General features: G+C 49.8%; 1 protein-coding gene across 1 annotated transcript in view; it reads right to left on the minus strand.

The window, feature by feature from the left end:
- The window catches only part of SEMA4B (semaphorin 4B), a 567,312-nt gene that overhangs the window by 76,621 nt on the left and 464,914 nt on the right, over nt 1–25,777 (minus strand). The window contains exon 3 of the mRNA XM_069625216.1: nt 6,914–7,074. Within this exon, the coding sequence (XP_069481317.1) occupies nt 6,914–7,074 (161 nt within the window). The remainder of the gene's footprint in view (nt 1–6,913; nt 7,075–25,777) is intronic.

The following is a 25,777-nucleotide window of genomic DNA, read 5'->3' on the forward strand; positions in this document are numbered from 1 at the left end:
AAACTTTTTTACCACTTTCAACCCTGGGCTCAACACAGTTCGGTTTACTATCAGCTTCCACCGACTGTGTTGAACCCGTTGGCTTCTTTGTTCTCTGGAGTCAAGGATAGTACCCCGGTAGCCAGCTTGCCTCTCTGCCTACGCTATCAAAGGGGGAGGCCCCTGTGTACCCTTGACATTTGCTGCTTCGCACGCTGCTCCCTCATGGAGGCATCGTGGGTTTGGGGTGGAAAGGGCAAGGCAACTCCCCCTTCGTCGTCCTTTCAGGTCTCACATCTTTCCTTCTCAATTTGAACTGCCGGTTGGGTGTAGCTGTCGCCTTGTACGTACGGCCTTGTGCGTACGGCCTTGTTTGAAGTGTGCTTTCATGCTACGCCTTTTATCCCTGTGCAGAAGGTAAAGGGCCTTCAGGTGTGCGTGATTCTTGTCAATTGCCTGACTCTGACTGATCTGTGTGTTGGAACATGTTAGGTAAACGGCTCTGGTGTTAGTCCATTGTATGATATAGTGTAAGCAAGTGTTTGTGTGGGAAAGAGATTCTACTCATCGGCACACCCACTCCCTCCTTCCCTGCAGCTCTCTGGCCGGCCTCTCTTGGCCCTCTTCCTGCTCCTACCTGCAAGGCAAAAAACCTCGGGGTCATCTTCGACTCCACACTCTCCTTCTCTCCTCACATTTCTGACGTTTCTAATAAGTCACACTACCAGCTGCACCTCCTCAGAGGTATCCTTCCTTTCCTCTCCTTCCCCCAGAAGCTCACTGTCTCCAGAGCCCTGGTTCTCTCGAAACTGGACTACTGTAACAGCCTCTATCTAAATCTTCCTGCCTCTACTCTCCGCCCTCTGCAACTCATCCAGAACAGGACTGCGAGACTTGTCCTTGGCCTCAAGCCCAGGGACCGTATCTCTCCAGGACTGAAATCGTTACACTGGCTCCCTGTGGCTGCGAGGATTAAGTTCAAAACCCTCTGCATTGTCCACAAGGCCTTCTGGGGCCTGGGGCCAAAATACCTTCAACTCTCCCTTCCTAAATATCTTCCTTCTCGAGCACTTCACTCATCCGCCTCCAACTCCCTCAGGGTCAGTCACTTCTCCAAGCAACGAGCTGGGGGTAGATCTCTCTCCGCGGCAGGGGCCTCCCTCTGGAATAGCCTTCCTGCCTCCCTGAAACTTGAGGAGAACCATTTCCGGTTCTGGAAGCACCTCAAAACCTTCCTCTTTGCTTCTGCTTTCTCTCCCCCTCTCCCCTGCTAAATCACTGAACCTGCACTGAATCAGCAACTGGGCCACTCACCAATCTCGGTCCTTGGCCCAGCCACTCTCCCCTGCACTGCCTTCCTGGCAACCCCTGCACTGCGGGACTGTCTCTGTATCCCTACAGCCCCCCTTCCCAGCACTTGTCTGCACTTATCTTGCACTGGCCACCAGCTGGCCCTTATTATTTATCTTGTTCGTTACTAACCCTGTACTGCACTTTCCCCTCTCCCTTTCCCCCTTGCACTTTTCCCGTCCCCCTACCCATGCAGTAGCGCTATCTGAATGACACCTGGCCTAGTAGGATTGTTGTCTGTCTCCCCTTGTTCCCCCCTCCCTACCTCGTCGCGCCTTGAAACACTTGTATAGGCGCGTTACAAATGCCATATCATATCATATCATATCATAAAGCTTCTAAATATCCTACAGGGTAGAATGGGGGAAAGGGTGTTATAAGGAAGGGGATAACGTGTCTTAACCCCCAGTGTCCCGCTTCCACACCCCGAAGACCCCTCGCCCAGGTGATCCTCCCCCACTAGTCCACCCCCAGGAACTGGATCCAATAGCGATAGCCATGTCTTGGCCACCTGGAGGACAGATTTTCGGGGACCAGCGGGTAAGACATCTTTGGATTTCTCACAGGGGTCCCCTCTATATTGTGCAATGGGTACTGGGGTGTAACCTCTATATTATGCATTGGGCACTGAGGGGGGTCCTCTATAATATACATTGGGAACCGGGGGGTCCCCTATATATTGTGCATTGTGTACTGGGTGGGTCCCCTATATATTCTGCATTAGGTACTGGGGGGCCCCCATATATTGTGCATTGGGTACTGGGGTGTCACCCTTCTATATTATGCATTGGGTACTGGGGGGTCTGGGGAGTCTCATCTATATTGTACATTGAGGAGTCCCCTCTATATTGGGCATTGGGGGGTCCTCTATATTGTGCATTGGGCACTGGGGGGGTCCTCTCTATATTCTGCATTGGGTACTGGGGGGTCTGGGGAGTCCCCTCTATATTCTGCATTGGGTATTAGGGAGTCCCCTCTATATTGGACATTGGGGGGTCCTCTATATTGTTACCATCTCGGCGTTGCAGGTGAGTGCGGCACTCCTGAGACCCAGCACCAGGCCCCACCTTAGTGTTTGCCCCCAGGCCCCCGCCCCAGTCCCCAATCATCCCGTGCTCCTCGGTTCCCCTTCCCTCCCTCCGTCCGCCTCCCTGCGCACCCTCGTTGCGTGATTGGCTGTGGGCAGCCAGGCTTGGATGGATTTCACCTGCGCTCCCTGCACGCCTGATGTTACCATCTCGGCGTTGCAGGTGAGCGCGGCACTCCTGAGACCCGGCACCAGGCCCCATCTTAGTGTTTGCCCCTGCCTCTGTCCCCAATCATCCCGTGCTCCTTAGTTCCCCTTCCCTCCCTCTGCCCGCCTCCCTCCCCACCCAATCATCCAGATTGGCTCTTTTCAGTACTTTTGAGCCACCTTCCAGGGGCGGCTCCTACATTGGCGGCTCCAGGACATGTCAGCAGGTGTCCGCAGGGGAAGCCAGTGGTTTCAGCAGTTAATAGACACCAACAGAAACTGTAAGTGAGGCATGGGTGGGGTGTAGAGCAATTACTCTACTCCAGAAAGCCCCTGCCACTCTGCCTTACCTTCCCATAACATGGACTGCCACAGACGTAGCCCATGCATACTTAGAAAGATTTGTAACCACCAGCCTGATCTTATCCATGGCAGTCTTTGAAATGTTGCCTTGCACTGCATCCTAGCATACTAGTCAATGTTACCAAATATCACACCTGGAGGGAATTGTGGCCGCTGGCCTGCGTCACATCTGGGTAGGTTTATGAATGTCAGCATTTGCCTCACTTAGATGGAATTAGGAAGGTTGGCATACACCACACTTGACAGAACTCTGATAGAATGAGATTGGTGGCATTCGCCACACTTAGTTAGAATTCTGAGCTTTGGCCTGCCTCGCATCTAGATGGGATCACGAATGTTACCATGCACCATACTTAGACGAAAAATGTAAATGTTAGCATGCGCCACACTTAGGGCCTCATCACGACTTTGGCGGTAACCCTTAAATCCGGCGGTCGCGCTATTACCGCCGGATTTTAAGGGTCTGCCAAATCAGGGCTTAGGCAGATTTCAGCCCAGCTCTGAGCTGGGGGGAAATCCGCTGAAAATTTGCGCTGTACCGCCGGCGGTAAATCCACCGGCGGTAAGAGCGTGAAAATTCCCCAATGAGCCCAATCGGGAATGGGGTATTCCCGAATGGGCTCAATGGGGAATGGGGATTAACATTACCGCCAAACTCGTGATCCAGCGCTATTAGCGCCGGGGAGTTTGGCGGTAGGGCTAATACCGCCGGCGGTAACGCCCAAGTCGTGATGAGGCCCTTAGACTGAATTCCTAACTTTGGCCTGCGTTGCATCTGGATGGGATGGTGAATGTTAGCACATTCCACACCGAGATGATATTATATGATAGGATATGGCATTTAGGAACTTGAATGTTAGCAGGTGCACACACAGAGGGAATTCTTTAGCCCAACATGCGCCACATATAGATGGAAGTTGTGAATGTTAGCATGTGCCTCACTTAGTTGGAATCCTCAACCTCGCCTGCGTCGCATCTGGATAGAATTGTAAATGTTAGCATGTGCACACATAGAGGCAATTCAATGACTGATATATTACTCTCCTGCCTAGCCTGGACCTAGCGTGCGATCATGAAACAACCAACCCACTAACAACTCCACTCCTCTGCATACTCCTCTCAAACTCGAACCAAACACAACCACAAGCCATAAAGCAGCAAACCGCACTAACTTCACTACACTGCAACAACAATACTAACCACACATAGACTTGCACAACAGCACACGACTACTACCGACCCTAAAAGACCCCAAGCCCAGTCAACGGACCCACCGGGCTGAGGCTGCCAACAGCACATCACTGCTCTCTTGCACTTCTCCAGCTCATTCCCACTAACTCACGCCCCTCCTCCCTTTTTTCAGAGCCACCAGAGCGCCAGGGGACCACTCCGGTGGTGATAGTGCGCGGTACAAATATCCTTTAACATTAACATGGGGTACTGGGGGTCCTCTATATTCTGCATTTGGGAACTGGGGTTCCCCTCTATATTGTGCATTGGGTACTGGGGGTCCCCTATATATTGTGCATTGGGAACTGGGGGGTCCCTTCTATATTGTGTTTTGGGTACTGGGGGTCCCCTATATATTGTGCATTGGGTACTGGGGGTACCCTATGTATTGTGCATTGGGAACTGGGGGTCCCTTCTATATTGTGTTTTTGGTACTGGGGGTCCCCTCTATATTGCGCATTGGGTGGGTCCTGTATATTGGGCATTGGGAACTGGGGGGTCCCCTCTATATTGTGCATTGGGTGCTCGGGGTCCCCTCTATATTGTGCATTGGGTACTGGGGGTCCCCTCTATATTCTGCATTGGGAACTGGGGTTCCCCTCTATATTGTGCATTGGGTGCTGGGGGGTCCCCTCTATATTGCGCATTGGGAACTGGGGGGTCCCCTCTATTTTGGGCTTTGGGGGTGCTCTATATTGTGCATTGGGCACTGGGGAGAATTGCATGCATTATTAATTAGAAATTGGCTGCAGGATGCATGGACTGAAGCAGCGGAGCGTGGCGGTGTCCCATGCACGTGAGGCCTCCTCGTGGCGGCTGCTGGGAAACGGAATTAGGTTTTAGCGTCAGTTTGAAGAATCATCGCAATTCGTTTTGAAAAGGACTGACTACTTCTGTAAGAAAGAGGTGCTATAGGAGGGTGCAGATACTAGTATGTGCTGCATAATCGGGGGGGGGGGGGCTGAAGTCTTTGGCTTTCCATCTGGTTTGGACTACAACTCCCGTGGACCCTAGCCAGCATAGTCAATGCTGAGAAATCATGGAAGACGTAGGCCAGGACATATGGGGGCTGCTGGTTTGCGACCCCCTGTCTTGAATGAATATGTGGGAACTGTGTATTGCACTTCAGTGAGGTGTAGACGGGTATTGCAATGTAAGGTAACTGGGGCTTCCATAGAGCAGTGTCTGCCATCTGGGCAGCCTCTTGGCGCTAGGCCCTGTAAAGGCGTGGAAAGTGTTTGAAAAAGAGGGGGGGGGGTGCAAAATATGAAACCGTGGTTTTGAGGAGTACAGATGGGGAGAAGCTAGTCTCTGTGTGCCAGGACGATTCTAGGTGAGGTGTGACAGGGCATGCAGAGTGTGTGCTGCCAGATTGGGGGGGGGTCAAGTGGTGCTATCCTCCTGAGTTGCAAGCTGCGGGCGTGGGTGGTTGTGTGGCGGCCTGCACTGGTTCTGGGCAACGCTGCCGGGCAGCCCCAAGCGAGGCCAGGTAACTGCTGCCCCATGGCAGCAGGCCCAGGAGAGGGGCAGCAGCCCTCCTCCAAGGCCCAGCTCCCCTCTCCTCCAAACAGCAAGGCGACACACAGAACACCTCACCCTTGTGAAAGAACACCTCACCCTTGTGAAAGAACACCTCACCCTTCCACAATAACAAATGGGTGCCAGGCACCCAGGGGAAGCAAGGTTAGCCAGGCAGGGGAACAACAAAGAAATGTCCCCCCGAGGGGCTCAGACAGTCAGCTGCATGCCGGCCTGGGGGCTGGCTTCACAACCCCCACAGATGCACTACAAGGACCCAGGGGCAGCCCTGGGTCCTATATAAAGAGCTGCTTCCAGCTCAGAGGAACACAAACTGTTTGTGGACCCTGCACTGGGACCCAAACATCCCGGGAGTTCGCTGTGTACTCAGCGTCTTCCTCTTTTTCTTTTCCACAATCCCCCCCCACCCTAGAAAAAGGGAGAAGAACAAAGGAAGGTAAACCAGGACACTGTACGGTGACCACAACAAGTCATGGGACAAAGAAGGCAGCACGGGCCTGAGGGGGTAACCTCAGGACCCGGTGCCCAAAAGTACTATATTATTACAATATGTGATTATTGTTTATGTTCCATGACCATACCTGTAACAATAGAAGCCTAGATCCTTTTATTGCCAACACTTGAGCAAATGTTGTGGTGTAATATTTTATGGGGCGGGAAGGGATCGGCTATACATGACACCCACATCCCAGCACAACAAATGTAAGTTTGCCTGCATATGGGTCCAGCAGTCACTCGTTGCTTGCTGTGAGTTCACAGGCAGGGCAGACCTGGTGCAGTATATTTTGCTGCCTGCTGTGTAGGTGATGCAGCTCGATGGGGGAAAGCCAGCCTGTTATCACAATGCATGTGCCTTGGGTTCATGCCTGCCACTCTCCCAGCATAATATAGCTTCTCGGTGTGAGCCGGATGGGCTATAAGAAGTCCTGGGCGATCGTTTTCAGAGAAACCCCAAACCAACAGAGCATTCGGGGAGTTGTTCAGGCACAATCGCAGACACTTTTAAAGAATGTTGTGCTACTTTGACTGCATGCCCCATGTACAATCCTCCAGCTCAATCAGAAACCTTGGTGGCATTCTGTGCAAAGCATTTATCCTGCCAAGAAGAAAGTGGGCGAGAAAGTGGTAGCAAAGAGGTAGACCGTGCATGGACTTGAACATCCTGCAAAGGAGGTGATAAACCAAAGCATCACAAGAGAGCAGGCAGTGGGTACTCACGGTTTGCTGGTGCAGGCCTGGCTGGAAGTCCGTGCTGTTCAGAGCAAAGATTGCTTCTCTAGCGCCCACATAGAGTGTCTGCCCATCTTGGCTCAGCAGTAGGGTTGTGTAGTGGCTGACTCCGTCGGCCTCGAACCAGCGCACCGTCCTCCGCGGGGAGTCTGTGGAGGAAGGCCCAGAGAGTAGGTTATGGGGCCCTTACTGTGTTAAGTTACTTTATCAATAGCAAAGAGGCCCCACAAGGGCTCATCCAGTCTCCGCAGAGTTGCAGGCGAGTTCAACATGAGTCCATACCTGCCTACATTTGAACATCAAAAACCCTGCGATGTAAGCCCCGCCCATAGCCACACAAGACTCCGCCCACATGTCAAAAAAGGTAAACTCAGTGGTTGTAGCTGCCATAGAAACATTTCTGCAGTATTAGAAACCCTATTTCTTATAATCGATGCACCACACAGCTGCCTCCCCAAAAGAACGTTATTTGCCTACGTTGCACTAAATTCATTCTTTCTGTTCCTTAAACTATATTGATTGTGTGATCAGCCATGTGCAAAAAAACTGCATTAAATTAAACTGTGCCCTCAAAAAACAGCATTTACCATTTTTGGAGTGCCCTTTTGCATTTGGAAACCTTACACTGCTCCACACACACAAAAGTAGAACACACGACAGACACCTGCTGCAAGCTGGATCAGAACATCAACAGCACTGACTTCTTTGAAACAGGCAGCCATGTGTGGGAACCTCCCAAGGGGGCGGGGGCGGGGGGCGGGCAGGCATTTGCTCTCCAAGGCCTATCTACCAATTGTTAAGGTCCAGCCGTAGTTACATTTTTGGAACCACTATGACTGCTGAGGCAAACAGACTGTTGTAAAGCGAATAGAAGCTGCAAAAGCCCCCCCCATCCCCCCCCCCGGGTTCCTGGGTCTTAATTGCGTCTCCCTGAAGTGAATTACATTTGCACATTTGGCAATTAAAAAGATCAATATATATATTTTTTAAACGGGTAGGCGCTGTTTGTCACTGCCCTTGCGGCATTTCACTTCTAATGTCAAGGCGCTTGTCTTATTTTTGGTGCCTTGAGCCCTTTTACTGGATGTGGTGCAAGCATGGGGTCACGTCTGGGGCTCTTGGCTGTGTCCGTCGCCGGCACCCGGTGTCCATGGGAATGGACGGATAATCACAGATAATCACAGGGCATTGTGTCTGGCAGCTGCTTTTAATCACAGGAGCCGCAGCTGACAATGAACGTGACGGAAAACCCGGAGTCTCCGGGATAAGCCCGGAGGTTAGGCAGGCAGGGCCACATCACAGGTTCATATTATGGCTGCGCGGCAAGGCAACTAGGACTTCAACGCCGCGACCACCATTCATTCAGACATCACACGTACCGGCGGCAGGAACAACGGAGCACGTAGGTGGACAACTTTCTGAGATCCTTTTGCGGGAGACTTGCCCACAAGGTGGCGATGACGTCACAGCATCATTCACGTTTGGCCAACCCCTTTTGTAATTTAAACAATTTGTTAATGACTCTTAACACCTGCCTTAATTGAAATGCAAATGGTTTGTCCTTGGGAGGTGATGGTCACATTGTTTTTTAACTGCAAACATCAGGACCCCATGAATAAAGCATTGGCATTGGATTGAAGACAGATGTCAGAGCGTGAGTAGCTCGACCTGCAGGCTCAAAAAAGGAGCCGGCCCGCACAGCTGCCCAGAGAAAGAAAGCAGCAGGCGGCAGTGCCGTGCTGTGTAGACGGCCACTTCAGTTTGCATAGAGGCTGTGCTGGACGCAGGTTGTCCCAACTTGCTGTCTCCCGAGAGTCACACTCCAGGGAACAAAGCAAGTCGGGACAACCTGCGTCCTGCACAGCCACTCTGCAAACTGCGGGGCAGAGTGCCCAAATACAGGATGATCCCGTAAAAATACAGGACAGTTGGCCACCCTAAGAGCACTACACACGGTGGAGGTAATGTGCGAGCCACTGCTGCTTAGCTACACGTCTTGCTCTGGGCGCCATTTGATGACACCACTCTTCTTAGGCCTGTCAATTGAGCTTCCCATCTCTCGCACACCTTCTGCACACCCACCTGGCAAGGGGTCGGCTGCCAACCACCTCTCAAGTCAAACACTGAGACCCGAGCACTGCACGTGGCTAGGTGCTTCTTGGCTTCCATATTGGATTGTCCACTGCGTGTTTGTTTTGCAATTGGGGATGGCGAGTGTGACTGCAAAGCTCTGAGAGCACACGGAAAGGCGCTGGATCAGGAAAACCGCTCCGTTGGGGCCAGAGAGCAACAATGAGGGAGTTGGCCTGCACCACCTGAAATGTCTGCACCACTTGCCTCACATGCACCACCTGCAATGCCTGCACTGCCGGCCTCACATGCAGCACCTGCACCACACCTGCCTCACATGACCACCTGCACCACTTGCAATGCCTGTACCACCTGCCTCATATGCACCACCTGCAATGCCTGTACCCCCTGCCTCACATGCACCCCCTGCCTCACATGCACCACCTGCAATGTCTGCACCCCTTGCCTCACATGCACCACCTGCAATACCTGTACCACCTGCCTCACATGCACCACCTGCCTCACATGCACCACCTGCAATGCCTGCACCGCCGGCCTCACATGCAGCACCTGCACCACACCTGCCTCACATGAACACCTGCACCACTTGCAATGCCTGCACCACCTGCCTCATATGCACCACCTGCAATGGCTGTACCACCTGCAATACCTGCACCACCTGCCTCACATGAACCGCCTGCCTCACATGAACCGCCTGCCTCACATGCACCGCCTGCACCACCTGCCTCACATGCACCATCTGCCTCACATGCACCGCCTGCACCACGTGCAATGGCTGCACCACCTGCCTGATCGGCACCGCCTGCACCACCTAACTCACATGCACCGCCTGCACCACCTGCCTTACATGCAGAGCTTGCACCACCTGCCTCACATGCACCGCCTTCCTCACTTGCAATGCCTGCACCACCTGCCTCACATGCACCGCCTGCCTCACTTGCAATGCCTGCACCACCTGCCTCACATGCACCGCCTGCCTCACATGCGCCGACTGCCTCACTTGCAATGCCTGCACCACCTGCCTCACTGGCACTGCTGTCACCAGTGTTTGTGCTGCGGGAAAGCGTATGAGCTTCTGGGAGACTCCAAGGCAGGTAACCCCGCCTCTTTCATCCCATCCCCAATGCCCTGGTCATTCCTCCACACATTCCCAGTCGCAAGAGTCACCGCTCCCGTTCCCCCCTCCCCACCCCCCCCACCAAGGCGTGTCTTTAATGTCATCACTCCTGCTCCAGCCCTGGGAGACAACGCGACAAAGCATTACTATTTTTTTTTTTATTATTGGTTTTTTACAGACCTTTAAAAAATGAATGAGAACAATTCCATCAAAGCACATTTACATCAGAACATCAAAGCATCTAGAAAATGGAGGAACTTCTTCGGTGCATCATTCTATCTGTCACTTTTCCGAATTAAATGTGAGAAAGTTTCCGAAATGCCATTAAAAAATTCAGATTAGAACATAAGGAGACAAAGATCCTTATATTGCTAAAAAGACCAGAGTAGTATAGAGTCATGAATACTAGGTTATTAAGTAACTTCTGCATTTCTAAGTTTTTTTTCTACTGATTCCAAGAAAAACGTTAGGTCAATTGTTAATCGACGATCAGCGTCCTGAAAAGAGTATCTCCGCCATTCTTCCATAGTCAATGATGCTTTTTCCGTTATGTATCTTCCCGGATGATTTGCACGGTCTTGATGCAACTTGGGACATAATAATGTAAGATGTTTCAATGTTTCTGTGTCATTTCCACAGAGCCTGCACGTCAAAGAACTGAGTCCTCCTGCTTCTCGAATGCTCTGATTTTCCCGAGTAGGGAATTGATTTAAACGGTATTTCATGAATGTTGCTCTTCTTTTTTTTTCTGGAAACTTTTGCAGGTATGGCTGGACCACGTTTATTTTTTTTTCTTCAACTGGAATCAGTTGCATGATTCTATGCTTTTTGCATGAATCACCGGTGTCTATCCAATCTTGATTCCAAAGCATTGACTTAACTTTGTTAGGATTTTCTTGAAGTAGAGACATGTCTGCTCCTATATCTGTTAGTATCTTTTCACAGCGTCTTGCCCACTGCGATAGAACAGAGTCACATGGTCCGTTGATCACGTCTTTTAAGATGTTATATTGTGGTTGCGGATTCTTGGCAGTTATTTTGCGGAATTCATTGAGTGTGTTCCAAGCTATTCTTCCGTTGATAGATAGCAGACTGAGTTCATATCTTATACAGTCTGTGGGCACACCCAGTGGCAAGCACAGCACTTTGGACCAAAAAGAATGCTCCAACCAAGCCCACACCGCAGCAGGGCAACCGAAGGCACTCTCAGCGCCATGAATTAAAGCCGGTATGACCTTTGTTTTATAAAAGGTCAATACAGGTAACATGGAATGTCTACCATATTTCATGTTTACAATGCAGGCTTGTGCTGTCAATTGTTTACATTTGCTTTTGACTTTATCAACCCATGGGGCATCATTTAAGCTCGAGCTCAGCAGCATGCCCAAGTACATTGTTTGTTTTGTTAAATCAATCTTCCCTTCACCAAGTTTCCACGAAAACTTTTTTTTTTCAATAGGATCTTTGTTTTTCTGCATATCTTGTAAGATCAGAATTTCTGACTTTTGAGTATTCGCATCCAGCCCATTTTGTTGTATGTATTTATCTAGAATGCATAGTTTTCGTTGAAGACCCATTGGTGGGAGGTCTAGCAAAACTAGATCATCTGCATACAGTATCCAATTAATTGCTTGTCCGTTTACTTTTGGAGGGTAGATGTTTGCATTTTCATATGCGTCACCCAAGTCCGATATGAACAGATTGAAAACAATCGAAGCGAGGGGACAGCCTTGCTTTACACCGCGAAAGGTTTTTATAGGAACCGATAAAGTTCCACTTTTGTCCATCCTTATTTTTATCTCGGTGTCCGTGTGCAATGCTTTAATTGCCAATAGTAGGCTGGTTGGACACTTCCAATCAGACATTTTTTTCCAAAGTAACTCTCTATCTATACTGTCAAAAGCTTGTGACAGGTCCACAAATGCAAGATAGATTTTTCTGTTTCTTTTTATTGCATCCATTTTGAGTATGTTAAGTATAAATAAATTTAGGCCACATCCCACTCCTTTGACAAAACCAGATTGTCGGCAATCTATATGGTTGGACTCTTGGATCCACTTTAGGAGTTGTTGCTGCAATTGCATGGCAAAACATTTTCCCAAGACATCCAGTAGGGCAATTGGCCTATAGTTTTTGGGATCAGCTCTGTCACCTTTTTTAAATATTGGAATTATAATTGCTGTTTTCCAACTTGTAGGGATTTTTCCTTCGTTGGCGATTGAGGCGAACAATGATACCAAAAACTTTGACCACTCACCCGGATTTTGTTTGATGACAAAGTTGGTTAAGCCATCTGGACCTGGGGCTCTTGATGAGGAACTTCGTCGGTTGCTTGTTAAAATATCTTCTCTTTCAAATTGCAAGTCCCATTTTGGTAGTTGTGGCGGAGGGGGGTCACTGAGATACTTTTTTTCTTATATACAGCTTGATAATGTTTGACCCACTCACTCTCCCTCACCATGTTGGTTTGGATTGCTTCTTGGCGACATTCAATGTTATTTATCAGGTTCCAAAAATCACAAGAATTTTTATTTTTAAGACTGGCCAGCATTAATTCGCTATCTTGCTGGTACATGATCGCTTTATGCGAAATTTGCCAGTTTTTATATATCTTTGTTTACTGGTTTTATTTGCTTGTTTTTGTTGTTCGCCTTTAAGATTTTTGAGTTGTCTTAGTTCTTTTCGAAGTTGCTGTTTTCTTTCACGAACTTGCTGATCAAATTGATGTTTTGGTTGAAAAGATGGTTTTTGGGGACCTTTGTCTTGGATCATGAACTGTTCTAGAAGAATGGTCTATTCGACTTTCTTGTGTGGTACTTCGCATTTATACTTATCGTATGCAATTGTAAGATTTTTCACTTCCTGAGGTTTTATTCGGAGCCGCGATCTGTTAGGTTCTACCGTCACTTGATTGTTCCATTGCTGAGGCTTTGCAATATTTGTCATTTGTATCGAAAGCTTAAGTTGGCTGTGGTCACTATTTACGTCCGGTGTAATTTGAAACGATACAGCTCGACAATGTAAATTTTGTGATATAAAGAAGTAGTCTATGGTTGACGATTGTTTCATACATCTCCAAGTTACCTCAGGAGGAATATCGCCTTTGATGTTCCCATTGACCATGATTATGTTTCTTTCTTCCAAATCATTGCACCAACTTTTTGCTAATTTTCGGAGTGGATTTTGAGGGCCGCAACCATTTTTGCTCTCTATCAGGCAATCCAGATTTAAATCCCCACAACAAATAATGTTTGGATTTTGTTGGATACTATTTATTTCATCAATCAAGTTGTTTATCAGTTTTAAGAATTTAAATCTGCCCGCATTTACGTGATGCCAGAATAGATTTAGGATATGGATTTGATTAACATTGTTGTTTGTGTTGTTTTTAGCAGATATCACTGTATACTGTATGAAGGGCGAAAGATTTGATGTTTTTACTAAAGACCAGCCAGAACTCTTTTTAATCATAGTCAGAAGAACAGCTGATGGATGTCCCTTGGTTCTTGTGATGGCTGGATTTATTGCCAATTGATATTCATCTGAAATTGGACAAGCAGCCATCCAAGTTTCTTGCAAACAGATTATGGTAAGATCATCACTCCAGCTGTTGGATTCGTTGAATAAATGCACAAATCCTCTGGGGTTCCAGGATAAGGTTTTTATAGTAGGACCAGTAGGTCCTTGTTGTCATTAGCTTTTATTGCCGCCCAAGACACCAGTCAACCAATTCCAATTTGAATTTTTGTTTGGGTCTTGTCGGTCCATCTCAGCACTGTTTTCATTATTGGAAATGTTTGTGTTTCCATTTATCGTAATTTTTATTTGTTCGCCAAGAATAAAAGGTGATTGGTTCTTGGCTCCATCTTCCGTTTCCAACCTTGGCTCAGAAGCATTGGTCACTCTCTGTGAATTCTCACTGTGAGCTTGATAGTTCTCAGGTCGCTGATTCTTTTTTGTCTGAGTTCTATCGGCTTCTCCTCGGTCTCTTGGTCGGTCTTCTTGCGCGACAGTAGGAGTTGTGATTGGAGTCACTTCATGTATGTCAAACCCCATAGAGAGTAAGAACTGAATTGCATTCAATAGAAGGTCACTTATAAGTCTTGAATCTATGTGTAGCCTAACTTTGTCGTTCTGTTCTTCATTGACAAATTCAACCGTTTGAATGTCGTTTGACTCAATAGAGCGGAGGCCCGGCACATGATGCAATAAACGTAAAACATTGTTTCGGTTTAACGTTAAGCCATCTTTTGTGTCTAAAATTCTTTCAAGAATCAAGACATATTTCCCAGGACTCTTATGTTTTACAGCTCGTGGACAAAATTTTTGGTTTTGGCCTCTACTTTTTTCTTCATTTCCTGAGACTGTGGATTTAAGCATAAATTCTCTTGTACAGAATTGTCCAACAGGAGGGCTAGACAAACTCTTAGGTCCATTGATGTTTTCATCTTCCGTTTCACTTAAGTTGTTACTTGGAGATTTTGTATGAGTTTTGTCAAATTTTAATTTGTCTAACACCTTCGGAATTTCTTTTCGTTTTCTTTTTACATCCATAGTCTCGAATTTTACTTCTGAAACTGTCGTAGGTTGAGCTTTAGTTACGTCCAAGGGCAAGATTAATTGACATATTCTTCCACAATTTGCCACAGCTTCACTTGATTTTTCCATCTGTGGAACAGCATTAGGTACTGTAGTTGGATCGGTGCGGGTTTCCTCTATTTGGTCTTGCATTTCTTCATAACACGTCTCCTCTTCATATATAGAGAAATTAAGTATTTCGCTCTGCAAGATTTCCTCATTTTCTACATCTATAATCGGTTCTTTAGTAAAACTTTTGTCATTTGGTTTGTGGCTTGTGGGGTCTTTCATTTGATTTTCACTCATGTGTTCTGTATTTACATATACATTTACGGCCTTTAAATTTCTTAGAAATTTTCTAGAGCCCAAGTTATTTCGTTTTCTTTTGCATTTTTGATTTTTAGTTTTCTTTCCTTGAGTTTGATTTGTATTACATGAGTTTTGCTTTTCAAAGATTCCATAGATTTTTTCCCTGACCACATTTTGCTCTAACGAGGGAGTATCAGCTCCGCTTTTTCCATCAACGTGTCCTGAATTTTCATTTTCCTGTTGTTCATTATTGTCATTTTCTGCTTGATCATTATTGTCCAACACAGGATGGGAGGCTTGAATAGGAGTTTCACCTGATCCAACGACACCAACCGCATTGGCGGAAGTAGTGGGAACAACCTCCACAGGACGTGGAACATTGGAGCTCTCTGTCAAATTTTTCTTTTCCTGATAGATTTAACACCTTGTGGCTTAGTTGTTGCTCTTTGACCAATGTCATTATCTAGCTGGATTGTTCGCAGTTCCTTGGCAACTGCTTTATGAGGAAAGATAGCAACCAGATTTCCCAACGTTGCCGGATCAGGAGTTTGCTCTTCCACTAAGCATACATTCGATACTTCTTTCTCATCATGAATTACACATACTGTGTTATGATTTACCAAGGGTCTTATAAGGTGTGAAGACAGAGTATCGTCAAGTGCGGTTTTGTTTTTTTAGTCATTTTTAGTGGCAATTGTGAGGTGCGGCCGGCAACTAGATCACACTCATCTCTTCTTAGTTTTTGATTTATTTTCAGCAGGCCCAAGGCTTCTTTAGTCACTTCGGCTAGTAATTTTTTATCCTCACAGTTTGTACGCTTTTGATCAGTTCGATCCTTTAGTGACTGGTCTATCCTCTGAATGCTAGTCCATATATTAGTAGATGCTGAATCTCGTTGCGACTCTGGAGCATACATTTTGGAATTTACTAAGGCAGACAAAGTTGATAGATCTTTTATATTGTCACTGATTTGTTCATACATCTTAAGCATTGGTGCCATGGCTATTGTCAGTGAGGACATGACAAAAGGTCTTAGTTCATTTAGGGCTTCCTTAATTAGTTTTTGAACATGGAGCTCACTCATGACTGGATTTAGAGAGGCTCTATGGTACATCCGTTTTGGTTCATTTCATCTTTTTTCTGTTGCAAATGAAGTAGTTTCATCATTTGAGGACGATTCTGAATCCTCATTTAAGGACAGCCGGATAGGTGGTGTTGTAAAGCTTGCGTCCCGTTTGTTACATGGTAATTTTGGTGATGGAGTTTTAGCAAGTGGCTTAGGTCTATTTTGCGAGCATTCAAATGGAGGAGACGTGCTTAAGGCAACACGTCTTCGTTTTCTAGATCCATCTGGCCTATGGTTCATTGGTGTAGATTCTTTAAATGGATACATAACTGGTTGCTGTAGTAACACGGAGTCCTTATTGTGTTCCTTTACAGTATGTATTTCACCAGCAGATACCATTTTTGAAGAAGTTTTTGAGATGAGTGACCCATTCATTTCCGTCAAATCTAGCAATAATTTGTTCACAATTGCCAGAGAATTTCTCCTTTTAGATGGTGAAAAGGCACTTTCGCATGAAGTTTTACTCTTCGTATGAGGTACAGTGTCTGCTTTTTCATCTGTATTCACTTCATTAACCTCTTCTGTCACCTCTTCAGCAGTCAAGTCAACTATGTGCTTTTCCATATATTCAGGCGTCTGTAGGTTCATTTTTACTACTGAGTCTTGCCTTACTACCACTTTCTTTGTGGACTCAACTCCTTCCTTGGGCAATTCTGGGGAGAGTGTGTCAATACGAATGTTTATGCCTCGATTTTCAGCATGGGTCACAAGACTCATTGTAGAGTCAACTGCGGTCTCTAGCCAAGAGCTGGTACTTTCGGATGTTAAACGACTTTCCCTAGTCGCAGGCACGCCAACCTCCGCACAAAAATCAGAGCAATGCGTCTTTGCAGCACAAACATCCTGCGTTCGCATCGGCGGCAATGTGAACGCCGCCGCTGTATCTCCGTGCATCACAACTGAATCATTCAAGCTCCCCCACACACTCGGATCACAAGTATCAGAGACCACCCCCCTTTTCGGGTTAGAGTTCCTCAGTTCAAACGAATCGACAGCAGTGACTTCCCTCAAATTGCCCATACACCCCGCCTCCTTGGATAATTGCTCTGCAAGATTTACACGTTCAGAATTAACGGTAGGGTTTGGGAGGCACTGCGTATGATTTATTGTATGATGTGTGAGTGCGCATTCATCATCATTTTGAAAGCAATCCACTTCATTTGTTGTATTATATGTTATGTCTTTGTGCACAGAAATTTATGGAAGAAAAATGGTACGGGGGGTGGGGGAGGAGGTGCACTTGAGGTCTCTTACTTGAGGAGCCTCCGGACGGCTCATGGTGTCATCAGACTGTTCAGAGCTCCCTCGCTCGGTTCGGCGTATTTGCAGCCCCGTCAGTGGATGATGTAGATTTCTGGACGGTTGATTATCGCGACTCATGCCGAAATCCGCCGCACAGGCGTGTAAAGATTCACAAATACGCCTAGTGCCTGCTTAGCCTCGTGAGCCTCCAGAGACTCACGAGACTCTGCACCGACTCCGTGCCACTCCGTGGAATAGAGGGGATTTTAAGTGATTCCACACCCTCCAAAGTAGTAGAGATAGAAGAAGGACCAATGTCAGTCTTTCCAACAGCAGATCCAAAGACACAGGAAGGTAGAGTAACAGAGACTCACGAGACTCTGCAACGACTCTGCGCTGCTCCGCGGAATAGAGGGGATTTTAAGTGATTCCACACCCTCCAAAGTAGTAGAGATAGAAGAAGGACCAATGTCAGTCTTTCCAACAGCAGCTCCAAAGACACAGGAAGGTAGAGTATTAGAGACTCACGAGACTCTGCACCGACTCCGCGCCGCTCTGCGGAATAGAGGGGATTTTAAGAGATTCCACACCCTCCGAAGTAGTAGAGATAGAAGAAGGACCAATGTCAGTCTTTCCAACAGCAGCTCCAAAGACACAGGAAGGTAGAGTAACAGACTCACGAGACTCTGCACTGACTCCGCCATTACTATGAGTATATGGTCTTTGTAAGAGTTTACATCAAATGGGTGTGTCTTTACAATGAGGCCTCTTTCCCAGACCATCCAATGAACAATGAGCTTAAAGAGGCTTTAACAAATGTTATGTTAGACCCTCCCACTCCCCCCAAAAAGGGGGCTATTAGAAAGGGGCTAGTGACCCATATTTAGCTTGCCTCTTTCTAGACGGCTGTATAACAGGGCACACGAGGAAAGGTGGTGTGCTTTCCGGGATCTGAGCTCTCCTTTGTTCTGCTTATCAACGTACCTTAAGGCTGCAAGGAAAGTGATGCCCGGGTAACTCAGGGCAGGGTTGCAAAACAAGCCTAAGGAGCAACGTGTGCTGAACACTCGCAACCTGCGCCAGAAATCTTAATGAAAACTGAATCACCTAAGTTCGTCATTATCGAAATATATTTTCAAAGTGTCAGCCGACACATGTTTCGACCTGTTGCGGTCTTCTTCTGGGCTTTGAATTGAATGTTTCCGGTCTTATCATGAATAATGCAGCGAGCCAGTCTGCCCAACTGCTGTGTTTCAATGGGTCATAGTATTTCAGGATACAATAACAGGCCAGATGCCCAATCGCCTAATTGGTATTTAAGGAGTGCGCGCGTACGCGCAGAGCGAAACACAGCACATCGACACACTTGTGTCGCGGAACCACAGCAGGCCGCAATATAGGCAATTGGGCATCTGTCCTATTATTGTATCCTGACCCACACCAATGACATGCCCCCCGCGTGCTATCCCCTCTCCTGCATGCAAAGTGGGGGGCGGGGAGTCCCCAGTAAATGTTTTGAATTTCCTGTACTGGTTACAGGGACACCTTGTCCACTATCAGGGCTCTAGATAAGGTTTTGAGGTGGGAGTTTTGTACTCACACTTTTGAAAGATGGGGGAAAGAAGGATTGTTTCTGTGAGTAAAACAAGCTATGTATTTCGGTTGCAATATATACTTTCTTGGGCCCAGTAATGTCCATGTTATAAGCCACCTTCAGGCCACATGACCCAACAGCAGAGCTCCTCTGTGTGGCCAGTTCAGTCGATGCCTCTCCTCACACATCAGCACAGCTCTGCGGGCAGGAGCAAGGGGCAGCCGGTGCCTCTGCTCACACATCAGCACAGCCCCTCGGGCAAGAGCAAGGGGCAGCCGGTGCCTCTGCTCACACATCAGCACAGCCCCGCGGGCAGGAGCAAGGGGCAGCCGGTGCCTCTGCTCACACATCAGCACAGCCCCGCGGGCAGGAGCAAGGGGCAGCCGGTGCCTCTGCTCACACATCAGCACAGCCCCGCGGGCAAGAGCAAGGGGCAGCCGGTGCCTCTGCTCACACATCAGCACAGCCCCGCGGGCAGGAGCAAGGGGCAGCCGGTGCCTCTGCTCACACATCAGCACAGCCCCGCGGGCAGGAGCAAGGGGCAGCCGGTGCCTCTGCTCACACATCAGCACAGCCCCGCGGGCAGGAGCAAGGGGCAGCCGGTGCCTCTGCTCACACATCAGCACAGCCCCTCGGGCAGGAGCAAGGGGCAGCCGGTGCCTCTGCTCACACATCAGCACAGCCCCGCGGGCAGGAGCAAGGGGCAGCCGGTGCCTCTGCTCACACATCAGCACAGCCCCGCGGGCAGGAGCAAGGGGCAGCCGGTGCCTCTGCTCACACATCAGCACAGCCCCGCGGGCAAGAGCAAGGGGCAGCCGGTGCCTCTGCTCACACATCAGCACAGCCCCGCGGGCAGGAGCAAGGGGCAGCCGGTGCCTCTGCTCACACATCAGCACAGCCCCGCGGGCAGGAGCAAGGGGCAGCCGGTGCCTCTGCTCACACATCAGCACAGCCCCGCGGGCAGGAGCAAGGGGCAGCCGGTGCCTCTGCTCACACATCAGCACAGCCACGCGGGCAGGAGCAAGGGGCAGCCGGTGCCTCTGCTCACACATCAGCACAGCCACGCGGGCAGGAGCAAGGGGCAGCCGGTGCCTCTGCTCACACATCAGCACAGCCACGCGGGCAGGAGCAAGGGGCAGCCGGTGCCTCTGCTCACACATCAGCACAGCCACGCGGGCAGGAGCAAGGGGCAGCCGGTGCCTCTGCTCACACATCAGCACAGCCCCTCGGGCAAGAGCAAGGGGCAGCCGGTGCCTCTGCTCACACATCAGCACAGCCCCGCGGGCAGGAGCAAGGGGCAGCCGGTGCCTCTGCTCACACATCAGCACAGCCCCGCGGGCAGGAGCAAGGGGCAGCCGGTGCCTCTGCTCACACATCAGCACAGCCCCGCGGGCAGGAGCAAGGGGCAGCCGGTGCCTCTGCTCACACATCAGCACAGCCCCGCGGGCAGGAGCAAGGGGCAGCCGGTGCCTCTGCTCACACATCAGCACAGCCCCGCGGGCAGGAGCAAGGGGCAGCCGGTGCCTCTGCTCACACATCAGCACAGCCCCGCGGGCAGGAGCAAGGGGCAGCCGGTGCCTCTGCTCACACATCAGCACAGCCCCGCGGGCAGGAGCAAGGGGCATAGTCTACTGATTTATTTATTTTTTGGGGTCATTTGTGGTCTGATTCTAGGCAGTAAAGCAGACCGTATTGGGCTATAATACCCGCTTTATGCGAGAGGCTGATGCTGTCAGATTAGTGAAAGTGCAACATTCCACCACTAGATGGCACACGGCACCTTTCATCCGAAAACACTGAGTAACATTTTGCAATTTTAAGTGTCCCCGCTCAAGAAGGCCCTTCATTTGAACTAATTGCTGGTTTGGAGACAAGCATCAGACCTCCAGAAATAGAAGCATTTACACTCGTCCTTAATCCACTGCATCAGGCTTTTGTCACGCTTAATGGAAGGCGTAATTTCAAACAGAAAAGACACCCTCCCGTGTATAGTCACGAGGAAAACATGTATATAGGTACTAGCTGTAACCGACGATTCATACGGCAGTCTCGCGCTCTCTCTTTCCATCTCTCCATGTCTCACCCCCTGCCTCTCTCCATGTGGTTTAGAGTCGCACTCTCAAGTGCCTGTTTTTCTAGCGCCATCCCAGCTGCTGCTGACAGTTGCGCAATCACGTTTGCTAGAGCCATCCCAGCTGCTGCTGACATTTGCGCGACCACCTTTGCTAGCGCCACCCCAGCTGCTGCTGACATTTGCGCGACCACCTTTGCTAGCGCCACCCCAGCTGCTGCTGACATTTGCGCGACCACCTTTGCTAGCGCCACCCCAGCTGCTGCTGACATTTGCGCGACCACCTTTGCTAGAGCCACCCCAGCTGCTTCTGACAGTTGCGCGACCACCTTTGCTAGCGCCACCCCAGCTGCTGCTGACAGTTGCGCGACCACCTTTGCTAGCGCCACCCCAGCTGCTGCTGACATTTGCGCGACCACCTTTGCTAGAGCCACCCCAGCTGCTTCTGACAGTTGCGCGACCACCTTTGCTAGCGCCACCCCAGCTGCTGCTGACAGTTGCGCGACCACCTTTGCTAGAGCCACCCCAGCTGCAACAGTTGCGCGACAACGTTTGCTAGCGCCATCCCAGCTGCTGCTGACATTTGCGCAACCACCTTTGCTAGAGCCACCCCAGCTGCTGCTGACAGTTGCGCGACCACCTTTGCTAGCGCCACCCCAGCTGCTGCTGACAGTTGCGCAATCCCGTTTGCTAGCGCCACCCCAGCTGCTGCTGACAGTTGTGCGACCACGTTTGCTAGAGCCACCCCAGCTGCTGCTGACAGTTGCTTGACCAAGTTTGCTAGAGCCACCCCAGCTGTTGCTGACAGTTGCGCGACCACCTTTGCTAGCGCCACCCCAGCTGCTGCTGACAGTTGCGCGACCATGTTTGCTAAAGCCACCCCAGCTGCTGCTGACAGTTCCGCGACCAGAAGAAAACAACATTTCCCTACAGCGGGCAGCTGGAGTATTGTTTGTAAAAGCTTTTAGTAATAAGAATGCTACTCTTGCCTACTGATGGAAATACATTATCAGAACCTAGAAGAACTATATGGGTTATTTTCTGATAGAAGGCTATCACTCCAGGATGGGCAGTCCAGTGCACTCCTATTGCACTCATGTACTTGTGAGAAATGGGAAGAGGACAAATAACACCAGGACACGGCCCATTTCACTATTATGCCTGTGATAAAAGTGTTGCACGCTTCAGGCACTAGAATGTGCGCAGCGTGTGGCGCTCACTTCAACATGTTTGTAGTATTGAACCATACTGGGTACGGATTAGGACAGCCCCATGGTTTGGATGTGAGGGTAGTTTAGCTGCAACACTGGGGTTGACAGGCCGTCCAGATCGGCCGTCCGGAGTGTTCCTTCCGACTAGAGAAGTAACCGGCTTTCAGGGTATGCTTGGCGGTGCACATTCTCAGGGGCCAGTGCACACAGAGCCTAACAGAATTATATATGTAGGATTTTTAAGAGACTAAACATTCTGTTCAGTTCTAAATCTTCGAGCAGCTCGAAACAGCACTCACAACACCAAAGGCACTTGGACAAGCGCAGCACGCCAAGCAGCCTTATGAGTGCACGCTCTACCTGCCTTATGAGTGCACGCTCTACCTGCACCTAGACAAGCGCAGCACTCCAAGCAGCCTTATGAGTGCACGCTCTACCTGCACCTAGACAAGCGCAGCACTCCAAGCAGCCTTATGAGTGCACGCTCTACCTGCACCTAGACAAGCGCAGCACTCCAAGCAGCGTTATGAGTGCTCGCTCTACCTGCACCTAGACAAGCGCAGCACTCCAAGCAGCCTTATGAGTGCACGCTCTACCTGCACCTAGACATGTGCAGCACTCCAAGCAGCCTTATGAGTGCACGCTCTACCTGCACCTAGACAAGCGCAGCACTCCAAGCAGCCTTATGAGTGCTCGCTCTACCTGCACCTAGACAAGCGCAGCACTCCAAGCAGCCTTATGAGTGCTCGCTCTACCTGCACCTAGACAAGCGCAGCACTCCAAGCAGCCTTATGAGTGCTCGCTCTACCTGCACCTAGACAAGCGCAGCACTCCAAGCAGCCTTATGAGTGCACGCTCTACCTGCACCTAGACAAGCGCAGCACTCCAAGCAGCCTTATGAGTGCACGCTCTACCTGCACCTAGACAAGCGCAGCACTCCAAGCAGCCTTATGAGTGCACGCTCTACCTGCACCTAGACAAGCGCAGCACTCCAAGCAGCCTTATGAGTGCACGCTCTACCTGCACCTAGACAAGCGCAGCACTCCAAGCAGCGTTATGAGTGCTCGCTCTACCTGCACCTAGACAAGCGCAGCACTCCAAGCAGCCTTATGAGTGCACGCTCTACCTGCACCTAGACATGTGCAGCACTCCAAGCAGCCTTATGAGTGCACGCTCTACCTGCACCTAGACAAGCGCAGCACTCCAAGCAGCCTTATGAGTGCTCGCTCTACCTGCACCTAGACAAGCGCAGCACTCCAAGCAGCCTTATGAGTGCACGCTCTACCTGCACCTAGACAAGCGCAGCACTCCAAGCAGCCTTATGAGTGCACGCTCTACCTGCACCTAGACAAGCGCAGCACTCCAAGCAGCCTTATGAGTGCACGCTCTACCTGCACCTAGACAAGCGCAGCACTCCAAGCAGCCTTATGAGTGCTCGCTCTACCTGCACCTAGACAAGCGCAGCACTCCAAGCAGCCTTATAAGTGCACGCTCTACCTGCACCTAGACAAGCGCAGCACTCCAAGCAGCCTTATGAGTGCTCGCTCTACCTGCACCTAGACAAGCGCAGCACTCCAAGCAGCCTTATGAGTGCACGCTCTACCTGCACCTAGACAAGCGCAGCACTCCAAGCAGCGTTATGAGTGCTCGCTCTACCTGCACCTAGACAAGCGCAGCACTCCAAGCAGCCTTATGAGTGCACGCTCTACCTGCACCTAGACATGTGCAGCACTCCAAGCAGCCTTATGAGTGCACGCTCTACCTGCACCTAGACAAGCGCAGCACTCCAAGCAGCCTTATGAGTGCACGCTCTACCTGCACCTAGACAAGCGCAGCACTCCAAGCAGCGTTATGAGTGCTCGCTCTACCTGCACCTAGACAAGCGCAGCACTCCAAGCAGCCTTATGAGTGCACGCTCTACCTGCACCTAGACATGTGCAGCACTCCAAGCAGCCTTATGAGTGCACGCTCTACCTGCACCTAGACAAGCGCAGCACTCCAAGCAGCCTTATGAGTGCTCGCTCTACCTGCACCTAGACAAGCGCAGCACTCCAAGCAGCCTTATGAGTGCACACTCAAAACCCTACACAAGCTGTGCCTTGCCCTACTGCTGACCATTTCACTCTACTGTGAGAAGAAAACATGTCACTGGACACACGTGTACAATGATGAGCCTCGCAGCTCACGGCCGCAATGTCACACATTCTGCCATGTAAGAGAAACACAAAGTGCAGATGGCATGACATAGTGACATGGGTGGCAACTTTTACATTTATTGGAGGTGGTGACTCAGGCCTATTAGTGCAACACCGGGCCCCTGGTGACGTCATGGGAAGTGACCTGTAGGTGACTCACGGTCCGGACCTCATTTATTTTACATGGCCCTCTGTTTTACACTAAAATTAAGTGATGATGGAGGGCTTCCAATGAAGCAATCCTGGTTCGGTCCCGTTACCAATGGGAGCAGTCCAGTCAAAGCTGCTCAGCCATGTGCCCTCTCTGTGGGAACCCAAGCAAAGACCAATTTATTTAGGCGCTACTGGACCTAAATAGTGAGGTTCTGACATATTCCCTAGCCAGCAAGGCACACATGCCGGTGTCATGCTCCCTAGCCGTAGAGAGCAAGGCACGCATGTCAGTGTCATGTCCCTAGCCGTAGGGAGCAAGGCACACATGTAGGTGTCATGCTCCCTAGCCATAGGGAGCAAGGCACACATGTCAGTGTCATATTCCCTAGCCGTAGGGAGCGAGGCACACATGTCGGTGTCATGTTCCCTAGCCATATGGAGCAAGGCACGCATGTCAGTGTCATGTTCCCTAGCCATAGGGAGCAAGGCACACATGTCAGTGTCATGTTCCCTAGCCATAGAGAGAAAGGCACACATGTCAGAGTCGTGTTCCTTAGCCAAAGAGAGCAAGGCGCGCATGCCAGTGTCATATTCCCTAGCCATAGGGAGCAAGGCACACATGTCAGTGTCATGTCCCTAGCCATAGGGAGCAAGGCACACATGTCAGTGTCATATTCCCTAGCCATAGAGAGAAAGGCGCACATGTCAGTGTCATGTCCCTAGCCATAGAGAGAAAGGCACACATGTCAGTGTCATATTCCCTAGCCGTAGGGAGCAAGGCACACATGCCGGTGTCATGCTCCCTAGCCATAGGGAGCAAGGCACGCATGTCAGTGTCATGTTCCCTAGCCATAGGGAGCAAGGCACACATGTCAGTGTCATATTCCCTAGCCATAGAAAGAAAGGCACACATGTCGGAGTCATGTTCCCTAGCCATAGAGAGAAAGGCACACATGTCGGAGTCATGTTCCTTAGCCAAAGAGAGCAAGGCGCGCATGCCAGTGTCATATTCCCTAGCCATAGGGAGCAAGGCACACATGTCAGTGTCATGTCCCTAGCCATAGGGAGCAAGGCACACATGTCAGTGTCATATTCCCTAGCCATAGAGAGAAAGGCACACATGTCAGTGTCATGTCCCTAGCCATAGAGAGAAAGGCACACATGT

The sequence above is a fragment of the Ambystoma mexicanum genome, chromosome 11 (genome assembly GCF_040938575.1).
Source record: "Ambystoma mexicanum isolate Mex_15411 chromosome 11, UKY_AmexF1_1, whole genome shotgun sequence".
Taxonomy (NCBI): domain Eukaryota; kingdom Metazoa; phylum Chordata; class Amphibia; order Caudata; family Ambystomatidae; genus Ambystoma; species Ambystoma mexicanum.